Source organism: Nomascus leucogenys, chromosome 3 (genome assembly GCF_006542625.1).
Source record: "Nomascus leucogenys isolate Asia chromosome 3, Asia_NLE_v1, whole genome shotgun sequence".
In the NCBI taxonomy this organism is placed as follows: Eukaryota; Metazoa; Chordata; class Mammalia; order Primates; family Hylobatidae; genus Nomascus; species Nomascus leucogenys.
The window spans coordinates 64,829,590-64,849,732 of NC_044383.1; the positions used below are offsets into that span (position 1 = coordinate 64,829,590).

General features: G+C 35.7%; 1 protein-coding gene across 1 annotated transcript in view; it reads left to right on the forward strand.

The window, feature by feature from the left end:
- Positions 1–20,143, forward strand: part of EYS (eyes shut homolog) — a 1,808,075-nt gene that overhangs the window by 421,910 nt on the left and 1,366,022 nt on the right. The window contains 1 exon segment of the mRNA XM_030809409.1: positions 18,533–18,646. Coding sequence (XP_030665269.1) covers positions 18,533–18,646 — 114 coding nt within the window.

Sequence of the window (20,143 nt, forward strand, 5' to 3'; positions counted from 1 at the left end):
TCAAAGGCCTTTTCTGCATCTATTGAGATAATCATGTGGTTTTTGTCTTTGGTTCTGTTTATATGCTGGATTACATTTATTGATTTGCGTATGTTGAACCAGCCTTGCATCCCAGGGATGAAGCCCACTTGATCATGGTGGATAAGCTTTTTGATGTGCTGCTGGATTCAGTTTGCCAGTATTTTATTGAGGATTTTTGCATCAATGTTCATCAAGGATATTGGTCTGAAATTCTCTTTTTTGGTTAAGTCTCTGCCATGTTTTGGTATCAGGACGATGCTGGCTTCGTAAAATGTGTTAGGGAGGATTCCCTCTTTTTCTATCGATTGGAATAGTTTCAGAAGGAATGGTACCAGTTCCTCCTTGTACCTCTGGTAGAATTCAGCTGTGAATCCATCAGGTCCTGGACTCTTTTTGGTTGGTAAGCTATTGATTATTGCCACAATTTCAGAACCTGTTATTGGTCTATTCAGAGATTCAACTTCTTCCTGGTTTAGTCTTGGGAGGGTGTATTTGTCGAGGAATTTATCCATTTCTTCTAGATTTTCTAGTTTATTTGCATAGAGGTGTTTGTAGTATTCTCTGATGGTAGATTGTATTTCTGTGGGATCGGTGGTGATATCCCCTTTTTCGTTTTTTATTGCATCTATTTGATTCTTCTCTCTTTTCTTCTTTATTAGTCTTGCTAGCGGTCCATCAATTTTGTTGATCCTTTCAAAAAACCAGCTCCTGGATTCATTAATTTTTTGAAGGGTTTTTTGTGTCTCTATTTCCTTCAGTTCTGCTCTGATTTTAGTTATTTCTGGCCTTCTGCTAGCTTTTGAATGTGTTTGCTCCTGCTTTTCTAGTTCTTTTAATTGTGATGTTAGGGTGTCAATTTTGGATCTTTCCTGCTTTCTCTTGTGGGCATTTAGTGCTATAAATTTCCCTCTACACACTGCTTTGAACATGTCCCAGAGATTCTGGTATGTTGTGTCTTTGTTCTCGTTGGTTTCAAAGAACATCTTTATTTCTGCCTTCATTTCATTATGTACCCAATAGTCATTCAGGAGCAGGTTGTTCAGTTTCCATGTAGTTGAGCGGTTTTGAGTGAGTTTCTTAATCCTGAGTTCTAGTTTGATTGCACTGTGGTCTGAGAGACAGTTTGTTATAATTTCTGTTCTTTTACATTTGCTGAGGAGAGCTTTACTTCCAACTATGTGGTCAATTTTGGAATAGGTGTGGTGTGGTGCTGAAAAAAATGTATATTCTGTTGACTTGGGGTGGAGAGTTCTGTAGATGTCTATTAGGTCCACTTTATGTAGAGCTGAGTTCAATTCCTGAATATCCTTGTTAACTTTCTGTCTCGTTGATCTGTCTAATGCTGACAGTGGGGTGTTAAAATCTCCCATTATTCTTGTGTGGGAGTTTAAGTCCCTTTGTAGGTCACTGAGGACTTGCTTTATGAATCTGGGTGCTCCTGTGTTGGGTGCATATATATTTAGGATAGTTAGCTCCTCTTGTTGAATTGATCCCTTTACCATTATGTAATGGCCTTCTTTGTCTCTTTTGATCTTTGTTGGTTTAAAGTCTATTTTATCAGAGACTAGGATTGCAACCCCTGCCTTTTTTTGATTTCCAGTTGCTTGATAGATCTTCCTCCATCCCTTTATTTTGAGTCTATGTGTGTCTCTGCACGTGAGATAGGTTTCCTGAATACAGCACACTGATGGGTCCTGACTCCTTATCCAGTTTGCCAGTCTGTGTCTTTTGGTTGGAGCATTTAGCCCATTTACATTTAACGTTAATATTGTTATGTGTGAATCTGATCCTGTCAGTATGATGTTAGTTGGTTATTTTGCTCGTTAGTTGCTATAGTTTCTTCCTAGCCTCGATGGTCTTTACAGTTTGGCATGTTTTTGCAGTGGCTGGTGCCGGTTGTTCCTTTCCATGTTTAGTGCTTCCTTCAGGAGCTCTTTAAGGGCAGGCCTGGTGGTGACAAAATCACTCAGCGTTTGTTTATCTGTAAAGTATTTTATTTCTCCTTCACTTATGAAGCTTAGTTTGGCGGGATAGGAAATTCTAGGTTGGAAATTCTTTTCTTTAAGAATGTTGAATATCGGCCCCCACTCTCTTCTGGCTTGTAGAGTTTCTGCCGAGAGATCAGCTGTTAGTCTGATGGGCTTCCCTTTGTGGGTAACCCGACCTTTCTCTCTGGCTGCCCTTAACATTTTTTCCTTCATTTCAACTTTGGTGAATCTGACAATTATGTGTCTTGGAGTTGCCCTTCTCGAGGAGTATCTTTGTGGCGTTCTCTGTATTTCCTGAATCTGAATGCTGGCCTGCCTTGCTAGATTGGGGAAGTTCTCCTGGATAATATCTTGCAGAGTGTTTTCCAACTTGGTTCCATTCTCCCCATCATTTTCAGGTACACCAATCAGATGTAGGTTTGGTCTTTTCACATAGTCCCAAATTTCTTGGAGGCTTTGTTCATTTCTTTTTATTCTTTTTTCTCTAAACTTCCCTTCTCTCTTCATTTCATTCATTTCATCTTCCATCAGCAATACCCTTTCTTCCAGTTGATCGCATCTGCTACTGAGGCTTCTGCAATCTTCGCATAGTTCTCGAAACTTGGCTTTCAGCTCCATCAGCTCCTTTAAGCCCTTCTCTCCATTGGTTATTCTAGTTATCCATTCTTCTAATTTTTTTTCAAAGTTTTTAACTTCTTTGCTATTGTTTTGAATTTCCTCTTGTAGCTCAGAGTAGTTTGATCGTCTGAAGCCTTCTTCTCTCAACTCATCAAAGTCATCCTCCATCCAGCTTTGTTCCGTTGCTGGTGAGGAACTGCGTTCCTTTGGAGGAGGAGAGGTGCTCTGTTTTTTAGAGTTTCCAGTTTTTGTGCTCTGTTTTTCCCCCATCTTTGTGGTTTTATCTACTTTTTGTCTTTGATGATGGTGATGTACAGATGGGTTTTTGGTGTGGATGTCCTTTCCGTTTGTTAGTTTTCCTTCTACCAGACAAGACCCTCAGCTGCAGGTCTGTTGGAGTTTACTAGAGGTCCACTCCAGACCCTGTTTGGCTGGGTGTCAGCAGCGGTGGCTGCAGAACAGCGGATTTTCGTGAGACCACAAATTCAGCTGTCTGATAGTTCCTCTGAAAGTTTTGTCTCAGAGGAGTACCCAGTTGAATGAGGTGTCAGTCTGTCCCTACTTGGGGGGTGCCTCCCAGTTAGGCTGCTCAGGGGTGAGGGACCCACTTTAGGAGGCAGTCTGTCCGTTCTCAGATCTCCAGCTGCGTGCTTGGAGAACCACTACTCTCTTCAAAGCTGTCAGTCAGACAGGGACATTTAAGTCTGTGGAGGTTCTTGCTGAGTTTTTGTTTGTCTGTGCCCTGCCCCCAGAGGTGGAGCCTACAGAGGCAGGCAGGCCTCCTTGAGCTGTGGTGGGCTCCACCCAGTTTGAGCTTCCTGGCTGCTTTGTTTACCTAAGCAAACCTGGGCAATGGCGGGCGCCCCTCCCCCAGCCTTGCTGCTGCCTTGCAGCTTGATCTCAGACTGCTGTGCTAGCAATCAGCGAGACTCCGTGGGCATAGGACCCTCCGAGCCAGGTGTGGGACACAATCTCCTAGTGTGCCGTTTTCCAGGCCTGTTGGAAAAGCGCAGTATTAGGATGGGACTGACCCGATATTCCAGGTGCCGTCTGTTTCCCCTTTCTTTGACTAGGAAAGGGAACTCCCTGACCCCTTGCGCTTCCCGAGTGAGTCAATGCCTCGCCCTGCTTCGGCTCGCGCACAGTGCGCTTCACCGACTGTCCTGCACCCACTGTTAGGCACTCCCTAGTGAGATGAAACCGGTACCTCAAGCAGAAATGCAGAAATCACCCGTCTTCTGTGTCGCTGGGGCTGGGAGCTGGAGACCGGAGCTGTTCCTATTCGGCCATCTTGGCTCCACCCCATAGCTTAGGTTATTTTCTCAAAATGTTTTAGCTCATTTTGAAATAGTAATACATTGCAGATTTGATCTCACTTTGACAATGTTTTCATTATTTGCTTTTATTATTTTAGAAACTTTCATTCATTTTAAGAATATTGTTCCATTTCTTTTAAATAACTTTGTATTGGAGTTGATTTTGATAATTTCTTTTGCTTATTTTCACAAACTATTAGTCTTTGTGGATGTTTAGAAAGAGACATAATTCAGGGTAGCTTTCTTCGGTTCACAGTGATGTCTCTTCTCTTGTTTCTTTTTTTTGTTTGTTTGTTTTTTTGTTTATTGTTCTGGTATATATCCGCTTGCGTGCTAAGATATCTTAGGTCTCTGTTTCCTTCTCCTACTACTGTGTAGTCTTCTCTGTCTTTAATGCCTATTTTCCCTATCCTACTCAATTTCTATTAAATTTCTTACAATTTCTCCCCAATATGTAGCCCTGTTTGGGAAGACAGCTGAGGCAGCTCAGTATTGTGAGTTTATAGGGATGCACTGTTCTGAAGATATTTTCATTCATCTCTTTTAATCCCACATTATACGAGCAGATAAAATCCTTTGGAGCTTACTATTTATCTTAGTCCCTTTTGTACTATAACAGAATACTTAAGACTGGGTAATTTATAAAGAAGAGAAATTTATTATCTTATAGTCTGGAGGCTGGAAAGTCAAGATCAAGTAGTAGGTTCAGAAGATGAAAGAGCAAAAAGGGATGCAATTCCTTATCAAGCACTTTTATAATAGTATTAATCTATGTAGTAGAGTGAAGACCTCATAACCTAAACATCTCTCAAAATGTTACACCTCCAAACACTGTTGCACTGGGGATTAAATTTACAACACATGAATTTTGGAGAGGACACATTCAATCATGCTGCTGTTCTCAAGTTGATTTACTATGCTTTCTAGGGAATACTTCACATCTATTTAAGAATTATGTTGTCTTCAGGCCCATATGATGCCATATTATTTCCCTTAGTTGTCAATTGAACAGATGTATGTGACACATTGTTCTTGGTTCTTGTGAATAATTTTAGAGTTGCTGTTGTTGGTATATGTGAGTATGTATTCATGGGGATACCATGTCACTAAATTTTGTTGTGGATGCCATTCATGGGTTTTAAATTTTATTATCTAGTTGATCTGCCTGTTATTAGATGGGCATTCAGAGAAATCTAAAAACTATTTCAACACTACCATTATTTTCCCAGAATTCCATTTCTAATATGGAATATTCCCATTCTGATTGTTTAGATATATGCCAATGTATTTTTAACTTTAAGTGCATCTTCCAAACAAATTTTCTGATATTGAATAGGCTGAAAGTTAAAAACCCTAATGGGTACTTTATATACTAACAAATTTCTTGCTCTCTAGAGTGGATTTAAATTATTTGTATTTTTAAAATAAGTATTTTGTTTTTTTTTCTAAATTCTACGTTTTTCTACAATTTTTTAAGCTAGTGATAACTACTTCATCCATTTAGCCATAATCCATTCTAAATACATTCCTTTTGTTTGGCTTTAGTAAAGACAAATTTATAATTAAAAACTAAAACAACATGTCCAGCAATGATAAATGAATGACCATTTCTTAATGTACACTTTAAGGAAGAGAGCTCTTTAAGATAGTAAATGTCATATTAACCGTAAACTGTGAAATAAAAAAGTGACAAATATATGCATAGGCGATTTCTAAATAATGTAAAATGCCATTTAATATTATCCATTTTATCCTTAGTTTATTATTATACTGTGCTTTTAGTAAATATTTGTTGGGTTATGAATAGTGCCAGGCATAGGGTATTAAATGGCCAATAGTAGGGAAAATGGTTCTGTTTACAGTTGAGTGGGAGATACAGACCAGTAAACTTAAACATAGATATGAGTGGTATCATGAGATGCAAATAAATAACAGGGAGTATTGAAGACACAAAGGAGAGGGACCTCATCCAGATTTGCCCCCATAGAAAAAGAAGATTTCTCAAAATAAGTCTCATCTAGAATGGGATATAGTCAGTAACAGGAATTGGCCAGGATGCTAGTGACCTCTTTATCACCAAGAAAACAGCATTAAAAATCCCTAGACATGATATAACCTACAGTGTACCCACAAACAAAAAAACTAAATAAAAATTTAAAAACTCTAGATGTAAGAATGAGAAAAATATTGCAGGAGATTGAGAGAAGGTTGTTATGAGTAGAGTCCAACAGTGAGTGCATGTGAGTGACTGCTAAGTGTGGATGCAAAGAAAGTGACAAGACATAAGGTAGAGGCCTAACAAGGATGAAGACTGTCCAGAACCTTGCAAAACATGCTGAGATATTTAGGCTTTTGCCTTAAGAGGATTTGAGACATATGTGAGGGTTTTACACTGCCAAATGTCATGCTCATATTTGTGTTTCAAGAGAGAGAAGTTTTGCTGCTAGATGAAGAATGAATTAGCACATAGATAAGACCCAAAGCAGGAAGGCCACTTACAATGCTGTTTTTGTAATGGAAGGGAGATTTAATGACAATCAGGATTAGATAGTTGCAGTGGTGAAGGAAGAGTGGATTTATTATACAGTATTTAGGAATTGTTTTAACCTCATATTTTTACTGAAGTAAATGTAGATAAAATTGCAGGACATGTGTATCACTTGAGTTTAATTAGTGAAAGTGAGGTTCTGTAAAGAAACGTCAGTTTTCTGACAGGAGCATCTATATAGACTTGGTGTTATTTACTGAGAAACAGGATTAGAAATCAAAGGTTTGGGAGCAAGATAATGTTTTATATTGGAAAATGATAAATCTGACTATTTTATGGGCTTCCCAAATTACCTTCCAATAGCTGTTCAGATATTTCAGTTGAAGGAGAGATTTTGAAGCATAGAAGAAAAATCTGCGCTAAGGATGTAAACTTGGAGTCAATCATCTAAAAAATAAAAATTAAAATCAGTATAATGTATGAGTTTACTCAGGTGTGTATACAAATTGAGAAGAGAAAGAGAGCCCATGACCAAAGCTGAGGCATGTCAGTCATTAAGACACGAGTAGAAAAACCACAGAAGCTACATCGAGAGACACCCAAAGCAAAGGATAAAAAACAGTGAGAAGTGTAGCTGAGAGGAGTGCACTTAAGAGTCATCAACAATAAACATTGTCACCTCGAGATTATGTAAGATGGGGACCAAAAAATCACAGTTTGGATTTACCTTTAATGATGTCCTGTAACAATGGCAAAAAGCAATTTCTGTAGAGGGAAAGGCAGAAGTCACTTGTTCTGTGACTGAAATTGAGTTGACTTAAGGAAATGGAGAAAATGAGTATAAGTTAAATCTTTAAAGGAAGTTGGCATCAAAGGAAGGAAGAGAGAAAAAATGAAGATGATGTAAGATGAAAGTATTCTGTTTTCTTTTAAGGTAGAAAAGGCTAGAATAATATTAAATGCTGATCAAAGAAGACAGTAAAAGCAGAAGTTTGAAGATGCAAGAGATGAGGAGGGAGATACTGAATGCCCCAAAACTTCAAGCTTGAGTAACAACCACATGTGTAGGAGTAAGATCACATTTATTTTCGGAAAGAAAAAGAGACTACCAAAAATGTAGAAGAAAATGTGTGTAAACATGAAGATTAGGAGTCCTAAATTTGATGGAGTGCTTCTCTTCTGCCTTCTGTTGTCTCTGTGAGGTAAAAATTTAAATCATCTCTTGAAAGGATTATGTATTTTAGCAAGATTAGATATTAGAGGAGTGCAGAGAAATTTAAAAGTGTACTAAGGTATCTAAGAAGGGTTTATAAATAGCATAAGAATTTAACAGATACTGCAGGGCATGGCTTATGAGTAGAGCTGAGCATAAGCAAACAATTATTGCATTAATTCAAAGAATTGCTTGCCAACAATTTTTTTTTAACATCACAGCACAAGTAAAAATTGGTAACATTTTCTGACATCTGTTACATACTTACAAGGCTTCTTGAAGCCAGAGGTAGCTGGCCTATGATACCTAGAAACTGGTATTGGCCAGTTTCTATGTCCTGGGCTAGGCTAAGGGGATTAATATCTAGTCCCACCTGGAACTCACATGTTGGTACCTAGACACACAGGTGAGAAGTTATGACTACTCTCTGCTTTCCTGATATCACTAAAAAAATTCAAAGGAGTGAAAATATTTGCAAAAGAGTGGCCTCATGGAATAGAAGAAAGAATAGTACAAAGGGCCTGGAGGTCAAAGTAAAAATGTAATGGTAGAAATTGAGAATGGGCAACAAGGATAGGTGATGGAGGTCACACTTGATTAGCTGAATAATAATATGTCAGCAGAATGTTTGTATTCATTACTTGAGAGAACAGTGAGGGCAATATCCTTGGATTAGCCATGGGAGGGTGTGACTGATGTGAAATGGATTTCCTTAACGTTCGACTCCATTGGAAAGTAGAATGTTGAGAAAATGAGAAATGCACTGATTTCATGGGTGCTCTAAATGCATGTTGGCATTAGCCAAGACGACAGAAATAGGTTTGAAAAATCTCTCTCAGGCAATAAAATCTTTAGTATAAGAGGAAAAGTTTCTAAAAGAAGGAGAAATGCAATTAGGGTATAGAAGATAATGTCAAAAATTGTCATTAGACTTTGCAATACAGTGATTTTTATATGAATAGGAATTAATGTCCAGGGAGTAGCAGTGTGACCTGAGGATATTAACCCTACTTTCACACTATTAACCTGCTAGCATGTGATAGAATTAATATCTGCCTCTTTAAGAAGCATATCCCTTACTGAAACTGTAATTAAATTATTAGTTGACTCTATGCTCATTATATAACATGTAAATAACAGAAGATATTAAAATTATTAAAAACAGGAAACAAAATATTTTTTAAAAACATGGCAAGTTTGGTAGGAGGGTCTTCTCACTGCCATGGTACTTTTGCATTATCCTGTCCATGAGTGTACAACTTTATGCAATGGGAGATATTACCTGCAAATATTAGGAAAGCCCAAACGCTTCTATTTTTTAGGTGTTTCTTTACTCCTCCTAGCAGTTAATTATGTTTTCTAGGTAATAATTTTGTATATTAAATTTTTCCTTTTCAAATTACTAATGTAATTCCTCTCTCCTCTCTGGACCCCCAACTGATACACCCATTGATTTCTGGCTTTGACAATATTTTATACATTCTAAAGCGTACTTATTGTATTTCTTCACATCATATCTAAAACCAGAGAGCCAATAATTAATGGTGTGTTTGTCAATTTTGTGATGAATTGAGCAATCTGTAGCATCTTAGATTTCATTAAATTTTTTTATCCTTTACTGTTTGTGTTAGACTCCAATTTTTAGGGACTAAGGAAGAATAACCATTTAACTATGTCCAGCTATTCAGAAAGAATAGCCTGTTCTTGGGTGTAGACTTATGTATTTTAAGCCTGATTTTAAAAATGACCTGCTGCAGGACTTTGGGTTGGTTTGGAAATGGAAATTTCCAATTGAATTCTCCACACACATGTCTCTTTGTCCCTTTGGGGATATAATTAACTTTCTCTCTTTCTCACTTTCTACTTCTCTTCTTTTCTTTAGTTTGATCCAACAGACACAGATTATTAAGATTAGTAGATATCTTAATTCTTGAAAGTATATTGCCCATTTTCCTCCTAACAAGATCATTTTCCTAAGCTGATTAGAAGTAGAATTAGTAAAAGACCATGACCTTTCTCTCCTCCATCTTTTCAGGAATAATAATTCTATATGCTAAATATTACATATCACATTTAAATGACCAGTCCCATTTGATATTGTTAAGCAGATATTTTATAGCCCATTTCCCAATTATTACACGCACAGTATATCATTAGTATCTTCATAATGCAATATGTAACTATTTGTGAATTAATTACTTTCACTGCAGTGAGATTAGTACATGATTAGCAAATATCTACTAAGAAAGGAACTGATTTGAAAGCATAAAATCTAACCAATTTAGATAGCTTCCCTAATAAATTCAAGGTTGAATCAATTTGTATTCAGTCTTTTGAATGTGTTGTAATTTTGACTAAAAACTGAGACAAGATTATTTCTATAAATCTAATATCTTCTTTCTGAAGCATTCTGTGATATAAAGTCTACTGTATCATGAAACAGGTCTGTTGTACTTTTTCTTTCAACTCTGATGACATGCCTAATAAACTCCTGCTTCATTATACAAAAAAGTATTCATTTATGAGACTGAGCATTATAGGAAAATGGGTTTCCATATTGTTACTTCACCTGATAGACTATTAGGAAATCTGCAAGTGTATAATTGCCAAGAGTAATCTTGTTATTACCAATTGTACATGACCTGGAAATAGGTTCAAAATTGCTAAAGGTACAATCAAAGATAATTTTTACATGACTCACAGCTTTAAGAAATTTATGTAATTTCACTGGCTTCATCTTACCAATTCTAGTAACAATATACATGTTTGGACAGTGGCAAGTGGTAATGTTTAATAAATTGAGATTATTTTAGTAACCATTTACTGATATGAGGAATCTCTGTGGGATCCAGAATGAAAAGGCTTGGCCAGGCTCAGATGCTGTGGCTTTGAAAATGCCACGCCCATCAACAAGCAATGATGTCCCTAGCCTCTTTATTTTTATGGTTGTCATTGAACTAATTAAACCGAGATGTTTGAACAAAAACTAAAGGCAGTCAATATGCTTATTTTGCAGGAGGGCCATTCAATTGTAGATATCTGTAAATAATGTAGAGAGCCAATGAAATTTACACTTATTGGATAGGTTCTAATAGCAAGGACCACAGGAAAAAAATAAGGTAGTAAGTGTGGGGATTGGAAACAAATACATGTGACACATTCTTCCATGTATTGTCAAACATATTAGTTTACAAGGCCAATTGCCAGTTATAAAAGTTTCCTAGGCACGTGTGGCAATAGTGTAAAGAAGAATTACTATAAATCTGTCTTGTGTATTCCCATTTAAAAGATGTTGCTTTCTGGCCGGGTGCGGTGGCTCACGCCTGTAATCCCAGCACTTTGGGAGGCCGAGGCGGGTGGATCACGAGGTCAGGAGATCGAGACCACGGTGAAACCCCGTCTCTACTAAAAAATACAAAAAATTAGCCGGGCATGGTGGCGGGTGCCTGTAGTCCCAGCTACTCGGAGAGGCTGAGGCAGGAGAATGGCGTGAACCCGGGAGGCGGAGCTTGCAGTGAGCGAGATGTGCCACTGCACTCCAGCCTGGGCGACAGAGTGAGACTCCGTCTCAAAAAAAAAAAAAAAAAAAAAGTTGTTGCTTTCCCAGACAAATCTCTTTTAAGTAAATCCTTTGATTTGTTTTTCAACACCGAAAAAAATTTAGTTGGCCTAAAGCCATTAGCAGATTATCATCTGGGAAGTAAGTATTTCTAGTCAACAAACTGTATCACAATTGTGAGAAAATTTTCAATTTATAAGACAGGTCCTGTGGTGATTTTATTATGTCACCCCAAATTTTAATACGTTCCTATTAATTGACACCTGCTCTATAAACTCATGTTCCCCATCATGTTATTAGACACCTGAAGGCTCAGCACGCCTAGATTCGTAGTCACAAAGAAAGAGGCCGAGGGGCTTCCTGGTGGCTTACTCACACAAAGAATCAGATCACAAGTCCGTGCCTAGTGTCTGGGTTTGCAGTGAACTCTAGAGGTGAACATTAAAACTAAGGATCAGCCTTTCTGTGAAACTCACCTTCCAGGGCCATCCTGACTATTCAGGTCCTTTAACTAAGATCTTAGGTACTCACTTCCCAGCTTTCAGTCCAAGGTTTGCATATACAATTTTTCCAATTTATCTCCAGAGATATGTAACAGTTCTAGATTCTACCTGAGGAGGGAATAGAGGGAAAGTCCACTTCTGTTATTACAGAAACACAGACCACACTTAGACCTATTGCGTCTGTGTTTGAACCAAGAAATAGCATTCTTTTTCTCTGCCTGAGTTTGAACCATAATATAAATCATATTCTTCCATCCAACAAAATATTGGTATTAGTATATAGCTATTAGTATATAGCTATATAGTATATAACTTTTATATATATAGTACATAGCAAATTATATTAGTATATAGTATATATAATACTATATTATATATTATATATACTATATATCATATGATATATAGTATACTATATATGTTATATATACTATATACTGTATAATATGCAATATATAATATACTATGTATAGTATATTAGTATGTAGCAAAGTATGTTACTATATAGCAGTATTAGTATATGGCAGAGCACTAGTATATAGCTTAGTGTAAAGTATTAGTGTATAGCTTAGTGTAAAATTATTCCATCCAACAAAGTATTACATTAATAATAAAGTCTAGGAGGATATAGCTTAGTGTAAAATCCAAATGAGCATATCCAGTCCACAGAGCAGAGTACTTAGACTATTGGCTCCTACCAGTACCAGTGAGGAAGGCAAGAGACAGTGATTTACTCTTCTGCCAACTTTGAAAGTTTCGCTGTACTGTAAACTAACAACTTCGAGCCAATGGCTACTTCTCACCATGTAGATAACTCTTTGTGCCATTTTTGGGAAGAAAAAAATTCGAATAACAGAAGGTCAAGAGTTTTAAGGCAAAGTTTCTCTGAATGAAAACTGAGCGTGGAAGAGAAAAGACATTAACTTTAGATTTCTACCTCATTTAATTACATCATTGGTGAAAGTATTGACTTTCTCCCAAACTCCTTGGATAAGACACATTTTGGCCATTATCCTGACCTGGGTTGTAAGTGAAAGAGCTACTGCTCTGACTTGATTTGAAATGGTGGGACATTTCCCCCCATTTTTCTGACCATACTCTATGTATGCTTCAGTTCTCCCACAGTAATAGTACTTAGTGCCTAACTTTTTCTTTTCTACTTAAGAAGAAATCTCATATAACATGCTATACAGTGAGATTTTTATGGTAAAGTAAGATTTTTGTTTAGAATACATGTAGCTTATAATATATTCCACAAACCAAAATATATATAAAAAGGAATTTGATAGTGATCAAACAAGTTCAGTAGGATAAGCAATAGCTTCCACCTCTACATTAATAATAACCAGATTTAATAATGACATTCATAAATATTTAAGATTGAAAGACATTTACATATAATTTCAGAAAATTGTAAAATATGTAAATTAAGTTCTTATAATTCTATTTTTTCTTTGTTTTATATAAACAGATGGTTGCATTTCTATGTAATTTTCATATACTAATAATGGACTCTGACTTCCAAGAATACATTAATTCATTTAAAATATTTAATGTGGCCCAACTGTGCACTGTGAACTATTTTGTCAATAGGGAAACAGTTAAGGATGGAAGAGAAGGAAATTGCTATTGTGTGCTAATTTTCAAGTGGGAGGTAAACCAAGCAAAAATAAGAAATACACAAACCCATACCCATATACATGCATGTCTGTGTGTAGTAAGTTTTATAAAGCAAAGTAAAAGATGGTGATGTGCGAGGAGTGACTGGATAGTAAAGATAATCCTCTTTAAGCGGTTTCCATTTACACCAAAAACTGGGTAAGAATGAGTTATCCCCCAGAGAAGACTTTCCAGTGATAGAAGTTGTTACAGCAAGACCCTCAGGCAAAAATGTGTTTGGCAAAATAATCTAAAGAAGTTCAGTGTGGCTGGAAAATAAGTGAGCAAGAAAGGATTATTATGTTTTCTAAACTCAAAGGTTTTCAGGGCCTTATCATATAAGGTAAGGAGTTTGGAGTACTGCCATTAACTTTCTTACTGGATTTGTATTTCCTGATTATATTACACTTAAAAAAATTACTCTGGATGTGTTGTGCACTGCATTAGAGTAAGAGTGAAACCAGAAAAACAGTTAAAACAACAGTTGTTCTCATTGGGGATGGGGATACTTATAACAGACTAGATATTAGTAATAGAGATGGAGATAAATAGACAGGTTTGGGACATTTTTAGACATAAAGTTGCAAAGATTTACTAATAATTCAGCGAGGGTGAGGAACAAAAAAGAATAACTCTTGGGTTTTGTAATTTATCATGGTTAATAAGGAAGAGGGAAGGTAGAGCTGCTTAGAGAGTTTTGTTTGCCCATGTTGAATTTGAGATGCCTAGAGTACATCCAAGTGGTGTTGTCAACTAATATTTAATTAGGCACTGAAGCCAGGAGTTCCTGGGACTGGAGAAATTTTGATTTGGGAGTCTTATCAGGTAGAGGGCATGATATGGTTGAGGTTTCTGTAAATCAATTAATGGTTTCAATTACATGAATAGGTAGAAAAATATAATTTCAAATGAAAGAATGAATAAACAAAAATAAAGGTGACATCCAATGGACAGGAGAAAACAGGAAGCAAATTCAGGATTTAGGACAAACCACAAAAAAATAAAGAGTAAGAAGAAATAGAAAACCCAAAGTAAAGAAAGCATAGAATGTTTGAGATACTATGCATGAAACAGAACTCTAATTATTTGGATTGCTTTTTGGTCAATGGATGATTCCTACATGATGGTTCCTATGAGGCGAGAATGATCACAGTGTGATTTAGCCCAGATGGTGCAAACAATTGAAGAATATGATGGAAGCAAATATCATTAACCGATTAAAATCCAGTTAAACAATTAAAAGGAAAAGTAATTTAAATGTGTATGTGTGTGTGTTAGGCGGAATTGAAACATAGACCTAGAAATACATGAGGAAGAAAAAATATGATTATTTAGAAATTAACACATGAAACTTATTTTAAAATAAACTGTCTAATACGTCAATGTACGTTCATCAGTTGTCACAAATGTCTCCAGTCTGGTGGGGGATGTCGATAATGGGAGAGACGACGCATGTGTGGAGTGAATATGTGGGAAATCTTTGTATCCTCTGCTTAATATTGCTGTGAACCTAAAACTGCTTTAAAAATTACAGTCTATTTTAAAATAATAAGATGTAGAATGCTTGATTGTTTAATTTGTCTGCCCAGAAACTTTTGAAAAGGATACATGAATGCTACTTTATTGACTGTGTTCAAACTACTTGTGCTTATTAATTTATTTGTCAAACAAGTGGAAATTTTACTACAGCTCACTGAATCAAATTGAAATCTCATTTAAATTCAATCTACATTTTGGCAATAAAAGCTCTAAAATTATATACATGTACACCTTAAATGTGGCCTATTGTTGCAAATCATGTGGAACGCACTCTGAAATTGAAAAGAGTCAGTCACAAAATCTGTTTCTGGCAATCTTTATGATATTTATTACATCATTTGGAATTTTATTATTTTGTTAATGATTTGTCCTAAACAGGATTGAAAATGATTACCTGTCCTTTACAGATACAGTATCATTGCCATTTTTCTGCATTTAGTCTGTTAATTTTTTATTCATTTAACAAATGTTTTTTGAGCACTAATATCAGACAGTAGCTACTCTAAGAGCCATGGATACTAGAAGATATTTTCATAAGCCTACATTTTAATGAAATTACATATATATATATGTATGTGTGTGTGTGTGTATATATATATATATATATGTATTTATATATGCAACTGACCGCAGAAGAAGGTGTAAACACTAGAAAAGTGTTGTGCTAACCTGTACCCGGAAAGAATAGGTAGAGGATACCTGAGATGATCCAGGTTTTAAAAGGAAACCACGTATTCCCAGGCAAAATCACAGGCATTTAAAAATTCATTGTGGTTACTTGTGTAAGAGGGTGAACAAGAAACAGAGAAGGATAAGAGAGAGAAGACCAAGAAGGAAGGCTAGGTACAGACCATGATGTTCCTGTAGACTATGCTGTGAGTTTTTTACAGTATCCTCTAAATTCGTATTTCTCTTGCTAGAGCACTGTACGTTAGGGGATGAATTTAAAGCTTCATGAAAGTCACAACAGTGACTGTAGAATCATCTTGGACTGTCAAGTTTCCCTATGGGTGTATATGTATTGTGTTGTAGAATTCGTTATATAGTAATGAGGATAAAATATGATATAAAATCCAAGATTTGCATGAATTTAAAATTAAAGTGTCAAATTTGAAAAAAAAAAAAAAGCCTTCCTTGTAGTGTCTTGTCAAACCCTCCTGATGTCTAAGATCACAAATTCTCTATCCTCATTAGTTAGGATTGCTCCAATAGATTAGCTTGGGAAATATGGATGAGGGGTGGAAAGAAATTGAAGGCTGAAATTGTTAGGTATTTCATCACATTTGTCTTTTAGAAATACAAGCTCGTGGCGGTGTGAAATTCAGGTTGATAAGGGGAAGCTGGGATCAGAAGACACAGAGACATATTTAAGAATAGTAACCTAGAGAGAGACATGGTGATTGATTCCACTGTGTGCAGGAATGTGACCCATGTTTCTTCTACTTCACCAGAAATTTATAAGAGTATCACGTTAATATTATAAATTAATATTTCATTATTTCTTTCCTCCTTCCACTCTTTGGGAACTTGAGGACTGTAGGAATCTTCACAAAGTGTATTTGTCACAAGACAAATAGGTTTCCCTCAGTGTGACTAAACTTAAAGAGGTTTCTTCCTGAGCTGCTTCTCTTGTTACCTCTTTACAGGATCTAAATGATCTAACCACAGAATTCCCTCCTCTTCATTTTCTTAGAGAATTTACTTCAGAACCCAATAATTATGAATTCTTTCTTTGCCTCTTTGGGGTATAAATATCTTTAAAAGCCTCTTGTTCATTTAAGAACCCAAGACTATCTTTCTCAAGGACCTGGGAGCCATCCCTTTGAAGTGTAAGGAAGATAGCATGTGTATCTCCCAGTCTCTGTAGGAGGGTAGGAGACTAACTTTGGTATGCACCTTGATCCAAGTTGTAATACTACCTCCTAACTTGAAGATTGAAAAACAAATCTAATTATCTTTTTGTTAAGGCTAAATAGCAAATGCATATGACCTATGAGCTCTCTCACCCCAGCTCTTAAAAACTCTCTCATCCATTGTTACAATGGAGTCAAGCTCAGACTGACTTTTGGCTCTGCTCCTTCATTGCAATAGCCTTCAATAAAATCTTTCTTGATTGTTTAACTTTTTTTCTGGTTAAACTTTTGCTTTAACAATAGGGTTCTCAATTTCCACAAAATTATCTCATTAAAAAAAACTAATAGATTAAAGGTTTAAAAAGTTTTCATTCACTCACGTAGTTCTTTTTAATACTCACTTTTTTTCTGAGCTTACCTTGATGTTCTAGTGTCAGGTATTCACTAAATATTTCATTTTGTCAGTGATAATAGTGATATTTTCTATTTAGTCTAGTACGTTGATTCCTATTAGATTAATTTGATGTAGGTTTTCTTCTTTCTAAATTCATGTTACTGTTTTAGAGAATTTGTTTTAAAAAAGAAGGAATGTTTTCATTCAAATAATTTGCTAATAATTTGCATTGTGTCAATGTCAATTTTCTATTATTGTTATAAATTGGTAAGAAAACTAGCTGTCATAAGTGATAAAAATCAATTCAGTGTCAGTTGAGGCTATGATTTTCAACTGTTGGGAAATTAACAAGCAATCTAAGTGGTATAATGAGAAAGGTCAGCTTTAGCAACACAAATTCTAGGTGGAGGATGAATGAAAATATGAATTGGACAACAGTTTAAAGAAAATGCTAAGACTATATAGTTAATGGACATTTATTTCTTTTCTTTCCATATAGGCTTACTTTGTAAAATTACTAGAAAAAAAAGTAATTCATCACCCTGGCACCATAATATTATATCTACAAGGATCATGAGTAGATTGAAATGCATCTACCCATTACCCATGGCTTTATTAGTAAATAGCACTCAATAACTGCCTTATAAAGAACATTTAGGGCCAGACTCAGTGGCCCATGTCTGTAATTCCTGCACTTTGGGAGGTCAAAGCGACTGGATCTCCTGAAGTCAGGATTTCGAGACCAGCCTGACCAATATGGTGAAGCCCTGTCTCTACTAAAAATACAAAAATTAGCCTGGCATGGTGGTGTGTGCCTGTAATTCCAGCTACTCAGGACGCTGAGACAGGATAATTTCTTGAACCCAGGAGGCAGAGGTTGCAGTGATCTGAGATCGCCCCACTGCACTACAGCCTGGGAGACAGAGCGAGATTCCCGCTCCAAAACAAACAAACGAACAAATAACATTCAGCCCTCAGGGACATACCTCAGGATGTTATTGATTCACCAATATTTTCTTTTCATTCCTTTTTTATTTCCTTTCACCTAACATTTGATCTGCATTTCAATAACCTGAAATATCTGCACCATCTCTAGACTCTCCAGCAAAAGATAAATTAGTTCACATCTAAAGAGACTTTGCATGCCTACAAACACAGAAGAGATTAGTGTCCTTTTAGTAATTCTAAGAGAAGTTACTACAGTGTGTAGCAAGGTGAAATAAATGAGTTCTGATAGTAATATATGTGGCATTCTTATCTAATAAATTTAGTTTCAGATATCATTCTAAGTGGATTAAAAGCTTGTGCAAATTTAAGTATTACAACTTGATACATGCCTGTCTTGTTAACACTTAACATTTTTTTTTACTATTTTCCAAAGGTATGCAATGTGAAATTGATATAGATGAGTGTGCTTCACATCCCTGCAAAAATGGAGCCACCTGCATTGACCAACCTGGTAATTACTTCTGCCCGTGTGTGCCTCCGTTTAAAGGTAATGAACACCAAGGGAGAAGGAAAAGCAAACATAATTAACTTTAAAAAGCACTTCTGTCTCTTGTCTGAACTCATTTCAGTCTTCCAACAACATTATTAGTCCTTCATTTTCTTAAAGTCAGCTTCTAAAGTGACCAACCAATTATTCCTTAGGCAGAAACTGGAGTGAAATTAGTTTTGTTTACATACACACTAAAATAGTTGTGTTTCTTATTTTTCTATTTGAAAGGTCACCAATGAAACCAAAAGATACAATATAAAAGTAAGGAAGGAATATATTACCAGACTATCATGTTATATTTGAAATATTCTTCCATATTATTTTCTTATGAAATTGTCAAGTTTTCTTTTTTTCTTTCTAAATTAATCATCTGTTTAATTTTTCAGTGTTCAACTTTGATGGTAATTCTTCAACTTCAATTCAGGAATTGTATTTTTTCTCCATAAACTAAACAAATCCTTGCTTTGCCTTATAAATATTTTATTATTGCAACTAGTATATAGATACTAATTCATTGAGCACTTCCTTGAACTTTAGTATCTCTTTCTAAGCTAAGAAATTTGAAACTGTTCAATTAAATAAAATTAATGTAGATATTTTTTAATGTTACACGTATTTACCTTAAAAAAGTATCTTATAATTACTTATGAAAAATGTAAGATTGTGTGCCCCACTTCAAGTATTTTACATCCATTTAAACACATTAAGTTATAACTTTCTTACTGTTAAATGACAATAAGAATATATCTAGCTCATTTATTTGAATGTAATTTAAATGAGAAATGTTATTTAAATACCACAGTCTGCCAAAAATTAATAATAATTGTTTAATTATAATTTCCAACAATGTTCTAACATATGTAATATTTATGTAACAGACAATATTTTATCATGCTTGGGTAGGTGGGATATCAATTCATACTTGTTTAATTATGCATCTTTAAAGATACAGGGGGAATGGCCTAAGTAATCTCAGTAAAAATATTAGACTTCATTTTTATTTTTTGAGAGAGGATCTCACTCTGTCAACAAGGTTGGGGTGCAGTGGTGCTATCATAGCTCACTGCAGCCTCTGCGTCCTGGGCTTAAGTAATCCTCCCCTTAATCCCCTGAGTAGATAGGACTACAGGTGCATGCCAGCATATCAGGGTAGTTTTTGTATTATTGTAGAGACAGGATTTCACCATGTTGCCCAGGCTGGTAGACTTCATTTAAAAAATAACTGTTTTTCTAGTGCCCAGATTTTGGTTTTTCATACATTCTTCTCTTAAAAAAATCAAATCTCCTTAGGCATCTAGCTAATTTTAGGACTAAACATGGAATATAGCATGAATAATATTGTAATGCCAGAAAATGTGAAAGTACTTTAACACGAAAGTATGAGATTAAGTCAAAGTGAGCCAACGGAAGGAGCTCCCAATGATCAAAGCTAGAATGATTTGAGCACCAAAATAAAGGAGTATTGGCTGGTACCCAAAATATAAATATGTAAGA